This window comes from Pelmatolapia mariae, linkage group LG5, assembly GCF_036321145.2.
Source record: "Pelmatolapia mariae isolate MD_Pm_ZW linkage group LG5, Pm_UMD_F_2, whole genome shotgun sequence".
Taxonomy (NCBI): Eukaryota; Metazoa; Chordata; class Actinopteri; order Cichliformes; family Cichlidae; genus Pelmatolapia; species Pelmatolapia mariae.
Window position 1 is genome coordinate 15,938,197 of NC_086231.1, and position 18,706 is coordinate 15,956,902.

The following is an 18,706-nucleotide window of genomic DNA, read 5'->3' on the forward strand; positions in this document are numbered from 1 at the left end:
ATAAATGTTATTACAATACTTGTGTTGTGCTCATTTCTTATTTGCAATGGTAATGGACAGGTAGACGGTTTACATCAGGCAGGAGTCTTTGTGGACTGCGATGTTCAGATGAGGCATTGTGCTCTGTAGTGACAGTAGGGAGCAGGTAGAGGTATGCGCTTGAGAAAAGAGGAATAAAAGTAGAAGCAAGACAGAATGAGATGAAAACAGGTGTAAGACTGAAGATGCAATGAGAGGTAGTGAAGGTGGATGAGTTTTAATACCTGGGTTCAACCATCCAAAACTATGGACAGTGCACGAGAGAGGTGAAGAAGAGAGTGCAAGCAGGGTGGAGTGAGTAGAGATGAATGTCAGGGATGAATTTTGACCAAAAAATGGCAACAAAAGTGAAAGGAAAGTTCTCCCTACAAGACAGTATTGAGACCTAGTATAGTTTGGACATGGTGGAACTCCAAAAACAAAAGGATGCTGAGCTGAAGGTGGCAGACTTGAAGATGCTAAGATTTTCATTGGGAGTGATGAGCTGGATTAGAAATAAGTACCATCATAGGAACAGCTCAGTTTCAGCAGTTTAGAGGAAACGTTAGAGAAGCAACTCTGAGGTGCTATTGACATGTTCAGAGGACACATAGTGGATATATCAAACAAATTATGTTGAATATGAAACTGCCAGGTAGGAGGAGAAGATGAAATCCTCAGAGGAGCTTCACGGATGAAGCGAAGGAGGACATGCAAAGGGTTGGTGTGACAGAGAAGGATGTTAGGGATAGAGTGAGATGGAAGTAGGCGACCCGCTGTGGCGACCCCTAAAGGTAGCAACCGAAAGAAAAATTGTGTTGCGCTCATTTCTATAAAATACACACAAACATCTTTCAGAAATGTATGTAGGAAACTTAGGAAATTTCGGTAAATAGAATCTTCATGGGGGAAAAAGTGTTGTATAATATTTTCACATCGACGCAACACTTTCCGGTACTTCCTGGGTGAAAGCAGAGGGATACTGCAACTCGTCCAACATGGCTGGCCAGGAAGATCCAGTGCAAAGAGAGATTCACCAAGACTGGGCGAATCGAGAGTACATAGAAGTAATTACGAGCAGCATCAAGAAGATCGCCGACTTTCTTAACTCGTTTGGTAAGCTTTTAACAAACTAGCTGAACTTAGCTAGTTCAGCCAGCTGTTAGCATTGATGTTGATGTTTTCAATGGCCACTCCCAGCTAGCAGTTAGCGCGGCTGTTAGCTGTCAGCTTGTTTTTGTTTTGGAGGAGGATTGTGACATTTTGAAGAGGAATCGGCTTACATTTTGCTCCAACTAGCTGTCCTTTAAGAGTCAGTCGTTTTAGTGAATTTATTAATATACCAGATTCGACAGACGATAGGAAAGCATTAGCAGGCTGCCGTAACCGCTAATGCTAGTGTTGTCGGGCAATATGTATGCGGATGTGCCCTTTAAACCTTTTTAACCCAAAGTGACGGTGTGCATCTTTGTTAAGCAGCTATTGAAAAACTGATGACAATGCCATGCTTCGTCGTGGTAACCTCTAAACGTTCTAGTTTTTTTTGTTTGTTTGTTTTTTAAATTCTCCATCAGACATGTCGTGTCGATCTCGTTTGGCCACACTCAACGAGAAGCTGACAGCGCTGGAGAGGAGGATTGAATACATTGAGGCAAGGGTAAGTTAACTGGATGTAAAGTGCCTTTATTTCTTTGTTTGACTTTGTCTTTTTGTCAAGTAACCATACCCATTACATAAACATGTCTCTTATTGTAGGTGACAAAAGGAGAAACCCTGACCTAGAAGTGGCCATTGAAACTCATAACACCCCCAACCTACCTACCTGCCATCCCTCACCCTGAATTTTTGGACTAAGTGTGATGGACTCCACCCTCCTATTTTTTAAATATATTATATGGCTGGATTTGTGTTATTTTATCTCATGATGCATTTGTACAGAAGATGTGGGTCTAACTTGGCTACCATTGATTCAAGCATCATTATATTCTATTACAAAACAAAACTAAGCTCCATTAGTATTGGTTTAAAATAAGTCTGGAGCACAATTATGATTTATAAATTTTGTATCACTGCAGTTTGACCATCTGTGTTGTGTACAGTGTCACTTCCAAATGAAAGCTGTATCAAAAGAGGAACATTTGCCTGTGCCAAGATGAACAATTATTGTGTACTTACATTTAATAAGGGCCTCCTTGTACAGCAAAGTGTTTGGTGATGTTTCTGAATTTAACTACTGTAATAAATGACCTTAAATAACATTGTAGCTGAACTTAACTTTTTTTCAACAGTTATGTTGCTATGTTGAAGATGGGTCTAGTTATGACTATTTTGAGTAATCAGACAGACACACTCACAATGTTTATACAAACTTGTAGTGTATATAGACTAGAGCTTGACATGAAACAACATATTAAATGGGTCAGATTGCTATTGTATACAGGTTTTGGTACAGTTAGAAGAATTCATTGCAATGGCATTAATGTGTAACAAATGTTTTATGAATAATAAATCATACTTGCATAAAGAGTAATGTGCATTCTGGTTGAATTATTAATAGCGTGTGTTAAAAATAAAAAGCGTGGTTATAGCATGACAGTAATTTAATTATGTGTCCAGTAGAACATTAACAATTTTCAATTCCATGAAAAACCTGCAGGGAAATTCTAACAGCAGCGGGATTAAGCGTTTTCAGAACGCATCCATATACTGCTATTACGAAAATGTAACGAAAACAGCCAATGAAATGGCGGAAATCTGCGAGATGTGATAATTTTGCCCTGGGTTTTCCCTCACAGGCAGCACTACAGGCTCTTCTACCCAACTGAGCACTCACCAAACCACCAAACGTTTTAAGAAAATAAAAGTAGCAACGCACATTTACTGTGAGAGGATACACAATTTATGGAGAAGACAAACTCCACAAAGAAGGACTTTAGAAACCCAGGACTTTCTTATTATGAGACAAGAGTTCTAACAACAGCCATCATGCTGCTTCATCCTAGCTTGTATAGGTTAATTTATCTTATCCACCATTTTTCCACTCAAAAGTTTAAACCTTAATTAGCTACTACTTTAAAGTCTTCTTTGCCAATGATTTGTTAATTTCAAGAAAACGAAAAAAACTAACCATGCTCTATATTTAAATACCAATAAAGTTAGAACAGTTATCAATCATGTGTTACTTCAGTTAATGGTAACAGTATATATACGCTTTGTTGCTGTTTTATGTTTTGTTTGTTATGATAATTATAACAACATGTAACCCCAGTAAGTCTTAACAACTAACTACGGAAGAGTGAGAAAACAACCAGGCTGAGAGACAACTCCATGCCTGTAAGGCAAACTCGGGGCTGACTTTTCGATTACCCATAATGCACCGGGTGACACCAATGCATCTTGGGATAAAGAAGGTGCCATCGCAGATAAGTCTTTGGACGTGAGATGAATTTTCTTCTCCGCAATTTTTCTATTACCGTTTTGAAAAAATAATAGTGCGGGTGAAAAAAAACATCATAAAAGCTTACACTGGTAAGTTGCTTCACGTTCAGAGTTGAAACTAAAGCTTTCGCGGTCTCTCGTTAGCACCGTTGATTTTGGCTTAAGAGACGTCCGTTTGATGACGTCTAGCTCCATATTATGGAATGAAGAAAAAGGAGGGCTTTGGTTTTTGTTTCTCTCACGTTAAATGAGTTCAGTCGACTACAAGGGGAATTGTTATGTGTAAACGAGTAAAACCACTACGTATATTTTTAACGTTTTTTTTTCTGTTTTCTAGAGGTCGTGTGAGTGCGGAAGCTGTGAGAAATATGGGGGCTGACAAAAGGTGAGTAGCAACGTTAAATGCCAGTGCAGCTCACCATGGTAGGTGTGGCTTATCATAGTGGGAATCTTGTGTTTTTCCCGTTTCTGATACATGTTCCGAGTTTAGGGGATATGTTTAACCAAATAGTATTCAAAAGTTGTGTTTAAACTGAAACGGCAGACAAAAGTAGCAGTGATTTCTACCAGCTTTTCCAGATATGTAAAACCTTACATGGAATTTTTTTTAAACCAAAAAATAAAAAAGGCTAAATTTGTTTTCGATAATACTACAGGTAAACAGTTTTATTGCCATCAAATTCTCTCGTAAAACGTGTTACGTAATCCGAATAAAAAGTTAGGACAATACAAGAATGTAAAAGTGATTATCTGCCAATGAGTGATTGCCAATGTTGTTGTTTTGGGGGGTTGTTTTTGTTTGTTTTTTTAATATGAGTAACATTTTTGCCTATATTGGTGTATTGTACCTGCTTTTTTCTACATTGCAATCAATTAAGTCACTTTCAGCCACTTTAAAGTATCTTTAAAGAACTGATATGTTACATTTGTTGCAATTTCTGGTGCCGTCTCAGGCAGACATATTCCTGTCAGAAGGTAGAAGTTACAATCTTTCCTTTAAAAAAAAAAAATACAGCTTAAAAGAAAAAAACATGTCACAGAGATTGAAAATCTGACATTTTTCATGCACATGAATAAATTCACCTTGCTTCAATCAGGTCACAAGAATCGTTTTTCCAGTGCAAAAAAACGTCATCATTCACGTTAGAGGTGTTTCGGATATGTTTGACAGACTATCGGCCAACAAGTCACTTACAGCAGTTTGAATTCCAGCAGTTTTGGGTTGTTTTTTTGTTTGTTTTTTTTTTTTTTTTTTTTGGTTTTTTTTTTTTTTGGCATGACAGTGCTAAGATTAACTGAGAGACGATGCATTGTTCAAGGCTGGAGTCATGATAAAACTAAAATGGTAACAAAGTGATTGAAATGTTATACATGTTGAACACTAAGGTGTGCTAAGTTGGTTTGTTTATTGCAGTATTAGTTGTGCTCCTGTTTGACTTATCTTATTTTATTTTTTTTGTAATGTCCTTCTGAATAGGATTAGTCGAACAGAACGTAGCGGTAGATATGGTTCTGACCAGGGCCGTGATGAGTCTGAATGGCGCGACAGACGTGAGCGAGACCAAGAACGTGGTGAACACAACATGCGCCGCTGGGGTGACGAGAGACGTGGTGATCGTTATGAAGGAGATCGCAGAGGATCACGAGAAAGCCCAGAGGTGCTTGTCCTAATAGCACTTGGGTTTTAATACTGGATTTGAAAAAACAATTGTGCAGTGACACTTAGCAGCTGTTGTTGTTTTGTGTTAAAGCAAAGGGAGAGGAAGCGTCGTAACAGTGATAGATCAGAAGATGGTTATCACTCAGATGGTGACTACCAAGAGCAGGACTACCGAAGGGAACCAGGGGACGAGAAGAAGAGCAAGACCATCATGTTGGGGGGTCTGTCTCCTCATGTCACTGAGGATGATGTAAGTATTCAGTTGCACTGGTCGTGTGCACCCTTTTGTTCCTTTTCGTTGTTTTTATTGTGCAAGTACCTTTCTAAAGGTATTAATGAATGAATGATTGAATTATGATGTTAAGCAGCCTCTGCATGTTGTTGTTTAGATTCGTTTTGCCATTGACCAACTTGAGGGACCTCAGCCAGTGGATGTCAGGCTGATGAAAAAGAGAACAGGTGAGAACCAGTCATGTGACGGACCCCGACCTTCCCCAAGTCTTTGACCATAGAGCCAATCTGCTTCCATTCAGACCCATTTTCCCATAGAAGTTAGGAGATGACTATATCAAAGTACTTGAAAAGGTTGTAAGAATATTGATTCAAGGCTTATCTTGTACACTGTGGAGCCATTTAAGGTAAGTAAGAGCAGCATTGATTGCTATGAGTAAGTCAGTTGGCAGACCCATGTTGATGTTGAGTGTGGTTCAAACAGTTGTATTCTGCAGGATTACTTGCTATGGTAAAACTCCTAAGGAGTGGGCTATTGTGTACCAATCTGGCCCTGGGTCGGGAAGCAGTTTGTGGAAGAGTTTGAATAATATGCCCTTGGACTCTTAACTAACACGCCTCCCGTCTATATTTGAATGCTGTCTCTAGGTATAAGCCGTGGTTTCGCCTTCGTGGACTTTTATCACTTGCAAGATGCTACACGATGGATGGAGACCAATCAGGTTGCTTCACAATCGCCAAGTCTAGTTTTAATCTTGGGGATCTGGAAAAATAACCCAAAAGGCAACCAGAATGTATTGAATACGTAGTGTGGAAACTGTATAGAGAGAAAAAAAACTGGAAAAAACAAACTGAATACAACAGAGCAAATATAGAGATGATTATATTATTATTTACAATGTCATATTTTAATATATTTTTATAGTTAATTGTATTGGGCAATAAGCTTCAAGAAAATTTTCTGGTTTTGTTAAGTGATCTCTTTAACAAATCTGCATTTAAATTTGATGAACACACCATCTTTGCCTTGCAGATCATGGCTATATTAGTTATTTTCAGATTTCAGTGTAACCCCATTCTTTTTTTTCTTTGCAAGCTTACCCCAAATACTGGGAATTGTTATTTTTGTATTTTCTTAATCTTTTTAACAGAATTTTCTTCTGTTTTGTTTTTTGAGAAGCCCATACATTTTTTTTTCTTTGGAAAGCAGTCAGGAAAGTCTGTTAGGGTCACATTGTACACTTTGCTCCAGCTCAGCCTGGGCACTCGGGTCCCAAACACCAAAAGAACCCTCTTTACATCATGCTCACATACACGTCATGTGCCTGTCTGTAACTCAAAGGCTATCTGTTGGGGGTCCCTCTCCCCCGTCCCCTCTCCCTTCCAAAACTGCTTGCTCTTTTGATGAGACGAGTTCTCTCCATGAACACTTGGATGATTTTGTTCTCCTCTTTCAGAAACGTCTGACCATCCAAGGAAAAACCGTAGACATGCACTACAGTCACCCCAGAAACAAGTATGAAGACTGGCTCTGCAGCACAGTAAGTTAATGTCTTGGTTTCATGGTCTCATTATCCAACATTTTCTTCTAAAGAACACTGCACACACTTGAGATAGGCCTGTAAGCATCAAATTTTGCAATCCTGTCATCTTATTTTGTTGTACACCTACATTTGGATAAGTGGTAAAGGTTAGGTTGTGTCTTAGGTAAGTATGGTATGCAGTACCAATATAGTTGCCTGTTCTCTGAGGCAGCACTGTTCAGGGCTTTAGTAGGTGTATAATCAAAATGATGTGAACGGTTACTTGCAGTGTGGCCTGTACAATTTCCGGAGGAGGCTGAAGTGCTTCAGGTGTGGAGCAGCCAAAGCTGGTAAGTAGTTAAATCAACAAGAGGCCACTGACTGCAGACATCTGAGCAGCCCGAGTCCACAGGGCTGGGATGCAACACCAAGTTTGTTTTTGTAGCTGTGAGATGATGTGGATTTTTAAGGAATGTCACTCTGTCTAGTAAGGTGTATAAGTGCTAATTGGCCTGAATAATATAAAAGAAAACGTGAAACACAACAGACAGTGTAGTTCGTGAAATGGGCACATAGTGCTGACACTATCTTTTAAAGAGTTGTTTTTTTTTTATACCACTTTATACCTCTTTTTTTTTTTTTTTTTTTTGGCTGCAGTCTCTCACTTCTGGAGGTTGTGTTAATGCACTTCTTACTTCTGTCTTTTCTCTCAACAGAAAGTGAAGCGACCAATAACACTGGAGTTCCTGAAACTCAACCCAGCGGAGATTTCTATGGCGATAGTAAGAGCTTCTTCATTACTAAGGCAGTTTCATTTGCTTAGTTTCGAAGCAAAATATCTCTATTTATAGTATTCTTTCCCTAAATATCGTCTTTTGTCCCATCAGCAATCATCCTTAGAAATATTGCTCCTATGACCACAGTGGAAGCCATCATGACTGCCCTGGCACCATATGCCAATCTATCATCCAACAACATTCGTCTTATTAAGGACAAGCAAACGGGCCAGAACAGAGGCTTTGCCTTTGTGCAGCTGTCTTCACCTCTGGTAATTCTTTAATATGTACAGATGGAAAAAGCTTTCCCTTTGAAAAAAGTTTTGTATATAACTTAACATATTATCAATCATTTTAACAGGAAGCATCTCAGCTGCTAACAATCCTTCAAGGACTGCAGCCTCCCTTAAAACTAGATGGAAAAACAATTGGGGTGGATTATGCCAAGAGTGCTAGAAAGTAAGTAGTCCTCACTTGTTTTTTTTTTTTTTTTTTTTAAATGCAGAAATGGCCTCAGTATGGCTTTTTATGGGCTGCTTTCTAAATAACTGGTGTCACTAAAGAAACGTTAGCCATAAAGGTCGATGTAGCAAATGCAACAAAGCCCCATCTGCTCGCTTAATTGTTGACATGATTTTGGTCTTGCATATTCAAGTTTGCATTCCCTCGCGTTGTTTTAGCGCACTCAAGACTGTCATAAAAAGATTTCACCACATTGTAAGTCTTTACTAGAGAGTTGAAAGTGATGATTAGAGGTCTAGTTTGTGCCACCACAAGTTGCTGTGGTTAAAAGCAGCGAGGCTGTGTGGTTTAACTCAATCTATGCTCTTAACCCTTTAAATGTTAGCCTTAGGCTAACCTTTTCCTGGTTCCTCAAGTTGCCTGGTTTGATTCACAATATAAAGAAAGATTGAGCTTCACTCAGGTGAATATCATTTTTTTCCCTTTTCTTTTTTAGGGACCTTTTACTCCCTGATGGAAATCGTGTCAGTGCCTTCTCTGTGGCCAGCACAGCTATTGCTGCAGCCCAGTGGTCCTCAAGTCAGGTAGGTCCTTTTTCTGTCTATCACCTTCCATTTTTGATATCACAGAGTCGTAATTGGCGTTTTCCTTTTCAGCCACAGCAGAGCTCAGAGGGAATGTCAGAGTACAGCTACCTACAGGAAGGTTATACTCCCATGTCCCAGGTTAGTAAGAAGAAAATTATGGTTACATTACCAAGACCTAGAAGGTAATTTCCGACTTCTCAGTTTTCTTCAGTGAAATGCAGCTCTGTATCATCATTCAGTGGCAGCTGTGTAACTCTACAGCCATTCAGAGAAAACATGTGGGTGTATCTATTATAATGACATTATAAATGAACAAACACTTATTTCTTCTTTTTTTTTTTTCAGGATTACCAGACATACTACCAGCAAGGAGCAGCAATCAGCACCTCTCAGGGAAATGGAATTCTAGGAGGTAAAGAACTTCTAAACTCTGTTTAAAATATTGGTTCTGTAGCTAATTGTTCACTATATCATTTTAACATTGGAAAATTAGTGTCTCCAATGTTTTTCTTTATGTGGTTGTGATTAGACAAGACTACAGCTGTTCTAACATTTGTTCACACTGAATTTATAGTTTTATGAGCTTTAGTTAAGCTGATATGTTTAATGTGGTTGTTTCCATCATTTTTGTCTGTATTCTAATAGGCATTTTGGCGTTAACAAGTAGTTAAGATTTTGAATGCGTGCACAGCGGCTGCTTTGCAAGCCACTGTGACCCTTTGCTCGGCTTTATGTGTGTGCATCCTCAGAGAAGCGCAACAAATGCTAAGTTACTGTTTCTAGAAAAAATGCTCAGAGATTTTCTGTAAACTTTGAAAAATATAATAATTGGACTTTGTTTGCATCATGATCTTGAGGTTTGTTTCATTTTTTTGTTTTTGAACTTATAGCTGCCCCGGGTGTAAAGATTGTTCCAACTGCAGTTGGAGTTGTGATATCACAGAACGCACAAGTCTACCAACCCCATATAATTGCACAGCCTGCTGTGCAGGTAATGTACACGGTTGATAATTCTGTAATAAGATAAATTTATAATACTGTGTAAATTACTGATTCAACAATCTCCAAATAATCTTAAATAAACTGTTTATTGATTGTAGGCATTGCCACTTGCCCAACAGTTGGAGGCAAAACCCCAGGCTGGACACATTTCAGGAATTGAAGCTGCTTCTTTGCCAGCTGCTGCTTTAGCAGCTGCCACTGTTACCACTGCGGGGACATTAACAGCCTCTGAACAGGCGGCGGACACCAACATTGGTATGAGCACATAAGATCCCTTTAAACCAACACTGCTGAACTGTGACGTGCATAGAAACATGACAGTTTTCCCAAGGTCACTGTCATGTGTGTTGAAGTGTTTCTATGTATAGAACCTGGATAGAACATCAGTCTCCAGCCTGTAGTTTAAAAGGACTGTGTTAATCTGTTATTCCTTTCATAGACCTAACCAAATGTGCGGGGCATGATATCTGAGATTGTTTAATGTTGTACATAATTGGTAATGCTTAATTCTTTAAAGCTTTTCATTTTATTAATTGTGTGTTAGTTAACAGGCTTCAGACAAGCTTGGTAGAAATAAATCTGGAATGCGTCTTTATTTCTATCCCTGTCTTTTCTAATTTGCCAAGAAAGATTTTTACCACCATTGTTAATGCTGTTGTGTTTGCTAATTCACAGCTGTTCCTGATACATCCACCTATCAGTATGATGAGTCTTCTGGCTACTATTACGATCCTCAGACTGGCCTCTACTATGACCCAAATACACAGGTAAGTAGTGCACATCCACCTTGTGTGAGTTGCATGTTTTTCTGTCTGATCTGTGCATTTATAATGTGTAATTGATCATCTTCTTCTTTTTTTTTAAAGTTTTTTTTTAACATGCAAATTGCCGTTTCTGCTTTCAGTATTACTACAATTCTCAGACTCAGCAGTTTCTTTACTGGGACAGTGAGAAGCAGACATACGTACCTGCCAGCACAGGCACTGGACAAAATGATGGCAAAACAGGTGGTTCTGCAGCAACAGGCACCAAAGAACCGAAAGAGGGCAAGGAGAAAAAAGAGAAGCCCAAAAGCAAGACAGCTCAGCAGGTGTGTTCAAAGTCCTGCATTAACATTTTTATTGTGCCTGAAACAACTTTCACACATTTTCAGTTCACTTGTTTCTTTGTGCACTTTACTATATTTTAAAAATCCTACAGATTGCTAAGGACATGGAACGGTGGGCTAAAAGTCTCAACAAGCAAAAGGAAAACTTCAAAAGTAGCTTTCAGCCTATTAGTCAAGAAGAAAGGAAGGAGGCAGCAGCTGCTGATGCTGGATACACATTGTTTGAAAAGAAGGTATTTCATTAGACTTCGATACGTAACAAAGTTCTGGGACTGCATGTGTAAAGCTTCTATGTCTTTAATGGATCCACTTCCCTTTTCCAGCAGGCAAGTCTAGACAGACTCATCCCAGAGATGCTAAGGGCCCCTGAAGAAGAGCCATCAACCACCTCAGTCACCTCTTCAAAGGTGAGTATTTTCTGCATCTCTCATTTTAGTTGGCTATACTTCTGTATGATGATGATGATAATGTCAGATTTTGCATGAATTCAAAAGTCCTGTTACCCTTAGTAATGAGCTAATATTTATGTATGTTTATCCTTGGTGTGGTTAGTGTGGCCTTGTGGCTGCCTACAGTGGAGACAGTGACCCTGAGGAGGGAGGAGCAGAACCTGATGGTGGTGATATAAGCCAGGACAAGCTGACAGACTGGAAAAAATTAGCATGCTTACTGTGTAGGAGACAGTTTCCCAATAAAGAGAGTCTAATCCGACATCAGCAACTCTCAGACCTTCACAAGGTAACATTACATGTGTCATCTTCAGAACTAACAATGAAAATTTTCCAAAAAGAAAGGGAAAGAGCTCATTATTCCGTTGGTCTCGTCATAGAAAAACCTGGAAGTTCTTCGCAGATCCAAAATGAGTGAAGCAGAGCTGGAAGAGCTGGAGAGAAAAGAGACTGAGGTGCAGCTCAATATAGAATCACCCACTTACTTCTGAGTCATTCTTTTGTTTTTCAATGTGAATGCATTTAAACATTGTTTTTGTACATTATACCGTGTTTATTTGTTTCTTTTTCTATATTTCTATAGATGAAATATAGGGACAGGGCAGCCGAGAGAAGAGAAAAATATGGAATCCCTGAACCGCCTGTACCTAAAAAGAAGAAATTTAACCAACCAGCGCCAGCCATGTAAGCAGTCATTTTTGTTTATTTTACTGATTTGTGTGAAATGTCGTTCCTCTAGTGATTTCAGTCTATTTTATCATTAAACTTGGCTTTATTTGATATTCTGCTCTTTTATGTACAGTAACTATGAACAGCCCACTAAAGATGGCCTCAACAGTGACAATATTGGGAACAAGATGTTGCAGGCAATGGGCTGGAAGGAGGGGAAAGGTCTTGGCCGCAACCAGCAGGGCATCACAGCACCAATTGAGGTATTTGTAACAGTTGTGGTGTAATAGTTCATCAGACTCAGTAACTATATACAGCTCTAGAAAGTACTCAACTCTGTGGATTTCCTCCTCAGGCTCAGTTAAGAACAAAGGGAGCTGGACTCGGCACTAAAGGAACCAACTACACCCTCTCTCCTTCAGACACCTACAAAGATGCAGTCCGCAAAGCCATGTTTGCTCGCTTCACTGAGCTGGAGTGAGTCATTAGTCTGAAGCAAAAGTGACTTCTTGAAATGGCCTGCCAACAATCTGCTTCTTTTTGGTGTGGAGCTCCACTGTGTCTGCGTCACGAGAAGCAAAAGAGACGTTCCTAACGGTATCAGTCCAGTCTGTGATCCATAAAAGCTATACCTCTTACTCTAAACCAGTCAATGAAGAAAAAATCTGTTGTAGGAATAATGACATAGTTAATATAATTTATAAATTGTACATATGCACAGTGAATTTACGTTGCTGGTTTTCAGATTTCTTTTATAGTCATTCAATGTTATGACAACTTTTTCTTTAGTCTGAGCATGTTTAAATGATTGTACAGTTTATACAAAATCTGGTTTATTTGTACAGAAATAAACTTGTGGCGTTATTTTTCTCTGGTCTTCATTATGTTTGATAACATACGGCAGCTTTTCTTAATGTAAATTCTGAGTGTTTTCAGCAGTTAAATTCAGAAATATTGCAGTGAGATCTATATGTGCACCACTAATTCCAGTATCTCACTGCTAATAAAATCAGCTGAATATGCAGTGGGAGCACTTGGCTGTAGAGAAGGCACATTTTCACGTGTAGAGAAAAACCTAAGATGACAAAAGATGCTCTTTTGTCTGATTTTGGTGCTAAATTAAGCATTGCAATCTGAGCAGTGGCTTCCTGTGAAACTTACAGCTGTTCTCTGTAGTGTGGAATTGTGGAAATCGCAGTAACTGACCTATGACAGCAAAACTCTGAAATTACATTTTTCCTTCTTTTGTAGAGGGTTTTTTTTTTTTTTGTAAACTTATTCCAAATCATTATTTTGTCAGGGGAAAAATATTGATGTGACAATTCAACCACATGAATTAAATGCAATCGTATTTGCGCACAAACCAATACTGATGCAATACCACGTTACTCTGGATATACCCATGGTTCCCTAAAAATGCCACAATACTTTGTGTTATTTCACTGAGAAGCTGGGAAGCTTCATTTTTTTCTCATTTGAAGAATTTTTCCCGGTTGTCAAAACTGAAATTCAGTGTTCCTTTTAGTTTGGACAATATGAAATAAAATTCTCCAAGTCAAATATAGTAAAATAAAAAATAATTTTTCAGTCTGTGCTGACAGTATGGTGCAGGTGCTGTCTCTACTGGCTGTTCTTTTGACTCAGTTATTGTCCCTTTTTAATTGTTTATTATATAGTAAATCCATTGTAGTCTTTCCTTATGTTACATGTAAATAAAACTTTGACAAAACACTTTGATTTTTATTATCAAATTGTTTTTTATAAACAGTTGATTGTCAGTTGTAATTCCACCTGATCCACTGAACGTCCTGTGTTATTGTTCATTACTTTGTATTGGAGATTTGACATATTATTAGATGGTTAAGAGACCACTTTAGCCTCTGAAAAACAATAATTTGTGATTGCCAGGTTTTTGATGGATGACCACTGCTGCGCTGTGGTGATATTTTTGTACGCAGGCAAAAGAAGTCCAAGGTCAAAAACTTGAAAGTTGCGTTTTGTGGTTTATTTATCCAGTTTGGCAAGGAATAAACAAAGATAGAAAATTGCCCTGCAGTTCTTCCTGGCTGATTTACAAAGGCAAACAACAAAAACAAAACACAAAATTATGCAGTCATTAACCTGCAAATAAACCTCGTAAATAACCGAAAAATATAAAGTAAACCAAGAACAAATTTTAAAATAAAAAAAGAATAAATTGCTCCAACGAATCTTAAAACAGAAAAAAACTTAAGTGATATTAATTCTTCATATAAAGAGTTGGTCATGTTCATTCTAGCAGTTCGTATGAAACACGATATATCTCTCAGATTCTTTCATGACTCTCATCATCTTTCATCCTTTGATGTTTTCACTTCTTAGGAAGAAATGTCCTGAACCTCAAACTCACTTCTTTTAGATACAGATATTGCAAGAAAGAGTACAAATTGATTACATATCTCACCTTTGTTCTGTGCTGTGTAAAGTGTTTCACCACTTCCTAAAGCCACGCCTAGAAAACCAGCTGGGAAATAGTAGAAGAAATCAAGCGCAGGACGTACGTCAGCAAGAATGTAGTGCTGTTTTCCTTAGCTCCTCTTATGTAATACCATTATGTTCCAGTCACAGAGCTAGTAGTCTCTTTTTTACATTTTTGATGACCCTTTTAAAACAAACAACCAGCACATGATTTTTTTTAATGAAACTGAAAACTGAACAGACTTGAAAATATTGTAGAAATTGAGTGGAGATGTGTACTTTGCATGTTTTTGTATTGGTAAGGAGAGCGTTTAAAGACTTTTTAAGAGATGCCTATCTCCGTGGGACAATAATTATAGAAATACGTTAGAGACACAAAGTGCTGCTTTTCTGTTTGTCTTTTTAGTCAACTACTGCAAGTTGTTTAGCTAAAAATGTTCCAGCTGATCAGTCTGTTGAAATGTTTTGTACTTTTCACGTAAACATTACTTTAAGCAGATTATCTTAAGCAAGCATCAAATCAAGATATGTCACCTTTCCTCTCCTAAGCACAACCACAATGAATGAGTGATCTGTTAGCCAGCTTGTGCTAAAAAACAAGAAAAAAAAGAAAAAAAAAGAAGGTATTGTCTAATTAAGTTGCATGTGAAAAAGCTTGGCAGTGATTCTCTTGGCAAAGAGAATCATCGCTAAATCTGCAGCATTTACTTCTGTGCCTTGAACTACTGCTTTGCTCCAAATTTAGCACGTCTAGTGTGATGGATGAAGGCAGCTGTTTTCAGGAAAAGGCTCTAAAAGCTCACTAAGCACCAAACTGCAATGTTAGCACCTATCTGCTGAACAAATGTGAAGCATTTTGAACCAGAATAGCTATAAGCACATAGCAAATAAGAAGAAAAAGCCAAGCTAAAATCTCTCTGATTCAACTCTACATATGGTTAAGCAGTAAGACAAATATGACAAATAGATCATGTGATCCCACTTGTTAAAAGATGAAAACTTGGCATCACTCAAAAATATGCATCTTACACCATTTAGTGCTAGATATTGGTGATCTCAGACTGGGTTATTGTTTCAGTCACTCCAATACATGCTCAGTCATCTTGAAAAGTCAGGGGAATTGTGTGTATAAATGTCACGATCTGTTATTGTTGTGTTTTGAGGCTCCTCTGAGTTGTTCTGCATTTAACATTTACTTACTGTTTGGGTCAAATTTGACCTCTTTTGAGATGTGATTATAGTAAAAAAAATAGCCTGTATAATATCCATATAGATGGTAGTTATGGTGATGTTTTAATGAAAACAGCAGTGAGGAGTAATGATAGTAATGGTTATATGGTTGTCTAGTAAATCCCAGCATTTTCAGAACGTTATCGCCATTTCACTTTCTAAAATATATTTGAACCCTTATAGCTGTTCATGTTTTGAACAAAGCAAAAATAAGGTTTCCCTGCTCTCTGAAACATCCATTAAAAATTAATCATCTATTTGTTGGCTGTTTATACATTCTAAACAGATCTGTAGTTCAGATTTTGATATTATAAAGAAATTATTGGCTTTGGTCAAAACTCACCAGGACCCTACAGTGAAGGCAAAGACGTGTGTAAGGGTTAAGAATGTGTTTATGGAGGTGTGAATGAGCATTAATCTGTTAATTAGCGTCTCTAAATCTTCCTTCAATCAGCATGACCTCTAGAGGACGCTAAAGTGACATTTAATTTAGGTTGTCTTTTGCTTAAAATAATTTAATGTCGTGGCAACAGTGTAAAACTACATGATTCATTTCTGCAGTATAACCATACCTTTATGATATACTTGTAAGCTAAGTAATAGTCAGTTATTTGATCGAATCTGGGTTGCAACTCTTGCTTCACACTAGGCTTGTTTATTTTATGTTTTAATATTTTATCTAAAACTACATTATTTTGTATTTCATTGTTTTCCTTTTCTGGTCTATTCTACTGAATTCTGATAATTGTCTGTATTTGTGCAGCTGCTGGCTGGTGATATTTCAGGTTAAGATATCTTAAACTTTAATAACTCATACCTGCACCAAAGCCACATCTCAAATCAATTTATTGATTTAGATTAAGAAAAATAAATACATAAAAGAAAGTGTGATCCATTGATAAATACTTGTCTGAGTGCCAGAAGCAAACAAGTGACCTCCTCACCTTTGCAATTTTTTGTGAGCGAGCAGAGGAAACCACTGGATCCAACACAAGACATACACAATTTAAGAAAAATAATGTACTAATACAGCTTTTCGGTGCAGGAACCACGGTATGCGGAATATAGCGAGACAAAGATGGACGCGCATATTTGACACTGTCGGGCTTTTAAAAGCTTTCAGCCAATTAGGACACGTATGTGAAACTTAGCAGGACGTCTCCTCTATTATCAGACAGATCTAAAGAGCCGTGTAGTTAAGTTCTTCATTCCGAAGACTTGAGTAATCACTGCCTGCTGAAAGTCAGATTTTTTTTCTCGTATTCGCTCACAGGCTCACTCACAGAACCAAGTGGCTGAAAACTACATCGAGCAACGCGGCTAAATACCCGGCGGGGGCGGCGGGGGTTGCAAAGGAGGCGGACCTACCACGACCCCCACAGTTGGAGCTTCAAATGGTTTTACAATGCAGACCATCTCTCAAAGAACAGTTTGTGGCCACTGCATTGGAAAGAGACGGTACAAATGTGCGTAAAAATCCACAAATACAGATAGACAGATAGATGGGCAACTCTCACCTTCCCTGAGGAAAAGAAAGACACGCGAAACGCACGAAAGGAGAGCGAGGTCATCAGATTGTTCCCACTTACCAGCGGAATTATCGTGGAAGCTTCGTGACACGAGCTTTTGGTAAGACATCACAATCTTGTCTTTTTTATTTATTTGTTTTATTTATTTATTTATTTATTTATTTATTTATTTATTTAGGGGAATGGCTTTGTTACTTGTTGTGAATGACATATTTCCAGGTTTTTCTGCCTTCACTGAGAGGTGGACACTTGTAAAATAATACTTTAAACCTTTATTGCAATCTTTTGATTTTCATTCAACCACGCAGGAATATAGTAACCAAAGGGGAAAGCAATGAAGAAGAAGACATAAAGGAAATTGTAGCTTCACTCTTTGGATATATAGGCTATAGCTTTGTTTCCTAAAAGGGGGGTGATCAATAAAGAAAGAATAGCATGCTCCGTCCCTCTGGAGTGAGCGCCAAGAGCAGATGTCACGACCATGTGTTTCATCCAGGGCAACAAACTGGTGCTCATCCATTGTTATTGTGAATCTTTCTTAAATATAAACCGATGCGCCTGAAAGTTACTGTAGCGCAGTTCAACAGGTAAATCCAAGCTGGACGAATGCCTACGTGAGCAGTATGTGACACAGAAACGGGTTTGATCGCTTATATGATTCTTATTTTCAGCTAATTTTTTTCACAGGAAGATGTAAAACTTTGGCATGTTGTGACCCCAGTGTCCTAGTATTCTTACAGGTTGTAGAACAGGCTACTTGCCTGCAGTTTAGGCTGTAGCACATGCAGGCACATGGTACGGAGTAGCTAAGCCCCTTCCTTTTCCTCCTCTTAGCGAAACCATATCCGACGGAAACTAAAAAAATTTCCGACTTAGTTCACCACAAGGTGACAAACATCTAACAACGGCAAGAGTGGATCAGTAGCTATAAACACCAGAAGGAACTGAGAGCAGCCCTTTAAAGCACTTTAAAGTCTGCCTTTGTTACTGTGGGCTGAAGATTAAGCGCGATTACATTATTACATTTCACTTCTATGTTGTGTCACTGAGGTTTTTGTGAACTAAATATTCGCTGCTTTTCTGTTTTCTTAAGCTGAATGTGTCTTGATTTGTATCAGGCTACTTCTGCTGTATTTTTACTTGATTTATTTATTTGTGGTCATTTTAATTTAGATAATGCTGTGAAATGGATTTTTATCCCATTCTAAGTATAAACTAGGCTTATGTGTTGACCAATAAAGAGGCTACAATTCAGTTAAATAAATAAATAAATTGTAACAAATACATTTAAAATTAGCCATTTTCAGCTGAAGGTGCCTTAAATAAACTGGTTTCAGCTTCTTGACTGTGAGCATTTGTTTTGTGAGAAACTGAAAACCAAATTATAGTATAACAAGATGATGGGTGGAAGATTAGTGAGAGTGACACTTTTTTTAAAAAAAATGTTTGCATACAGTGTGCGTTCTAGCTCTGAGTATATAATTAAGAATTTACAGCGGCTGTTTATGTTGAAAAGTTGCTTAACTGTAAAGTGTTCTGCAGCAATAATAACAATACTTACAGTAAA

At 38.1% G+C, this 18,706-nt stretch overlaps 3 protein-coding genes across 4 annotated transcripts in view; all 3 read left to right on the forward strand.

The window, feature by feature from the left end:
* Nucleotides 1-831: 831 nt before the first annotated feature.
* Nucleotides 832-2,523, forward strand: brk1 (BRICK1 subunit of SCAR/WAVE actin nucleating complex). The gene is made up of 3 exons (XM_063472961.1): nt 832-1,134; nt 1,593-1,675; nt 1,774-2,523. Exons 1-3 carry the CDS (start codon nt 1,017-1,019, stop codon nt 1,798-1,800), a joined length of 228 nt encoding a protein of 75 aa, XP_063329031.1. The 5' UTR covers nt 832-1,016; the 3' UTR covers nt 1,801-2,523.
* Nucleotides 2,524-3,414: 891 nt separating this feature from the next.
* rbm5 (RNA binding motif protein 5) lies at nt 3,415-13,654 on the forward strand. 2 transcript variants are annotated; one of them, XM_063473856.1, is made up of 25 exons: nt 3,415-3,546; nt 3,794-3,841; nt 4,934-5,114; nt 5,208-5,366; nt 5,506-5,575; nt 5,996-6,069; nt 6,805-6,888; nt 7,160-7,220; nt 7,587-7,652; nt 7,758-7,918; nt 8,008-8,105; nt 8,605-8,692; nt 8,765-8,833; nt 9,041-9,107; nt 9,586-9,686; nt 9,796-9,952; nt 10,373-10,464; nt 10,602-10,787; nt 10,898-11,038; nt 11,129-11,212; nt 11,358-11,543; nt 11,635-11,709; nt 11,838-11,938; nt 12,057-12,186; nt 12,279-13,654. In XM_063473856.1, exons 2-25 carry the CDS (start codon nt 3,825-3,827, stop codon nt 12,402-12,404), a joined length of 2,574 nt encoding a protein of 857 aa, XP_063329926.1. In that variant the 5' UTR covers nt 3,415-3,546; nt 3,794-3,824; the 3' UTR covers nt 12,405-13,654. The 2 variants fall into 2 exon arrangements, with proteins under 2 accessions (XP_063329926.1, XP_063329927.1); XM_063473857.1 differs by having other exon boundaries at nt 9,817-9,952.
* A 3,199-nt stretch (nt 13,655-16,853) lies between these two features.
* The window catches only part of LOC134627608 (sodium-coupled neutral amino acid transporter 3-like), a 28,052-nt gene continuing 26,199 nt past the window's right edge, over nt 16,854-18,706 (forward strand). Inside the window, exon 1 of the mRNA XM_063473858.1 lies at nt 16,854-17,239. The gene's annotated coding sequence lies outside the window, so the exon portion shown is untranslated. The remainder of the gene's footprint in view (nt 17,240-18,706) is intronic.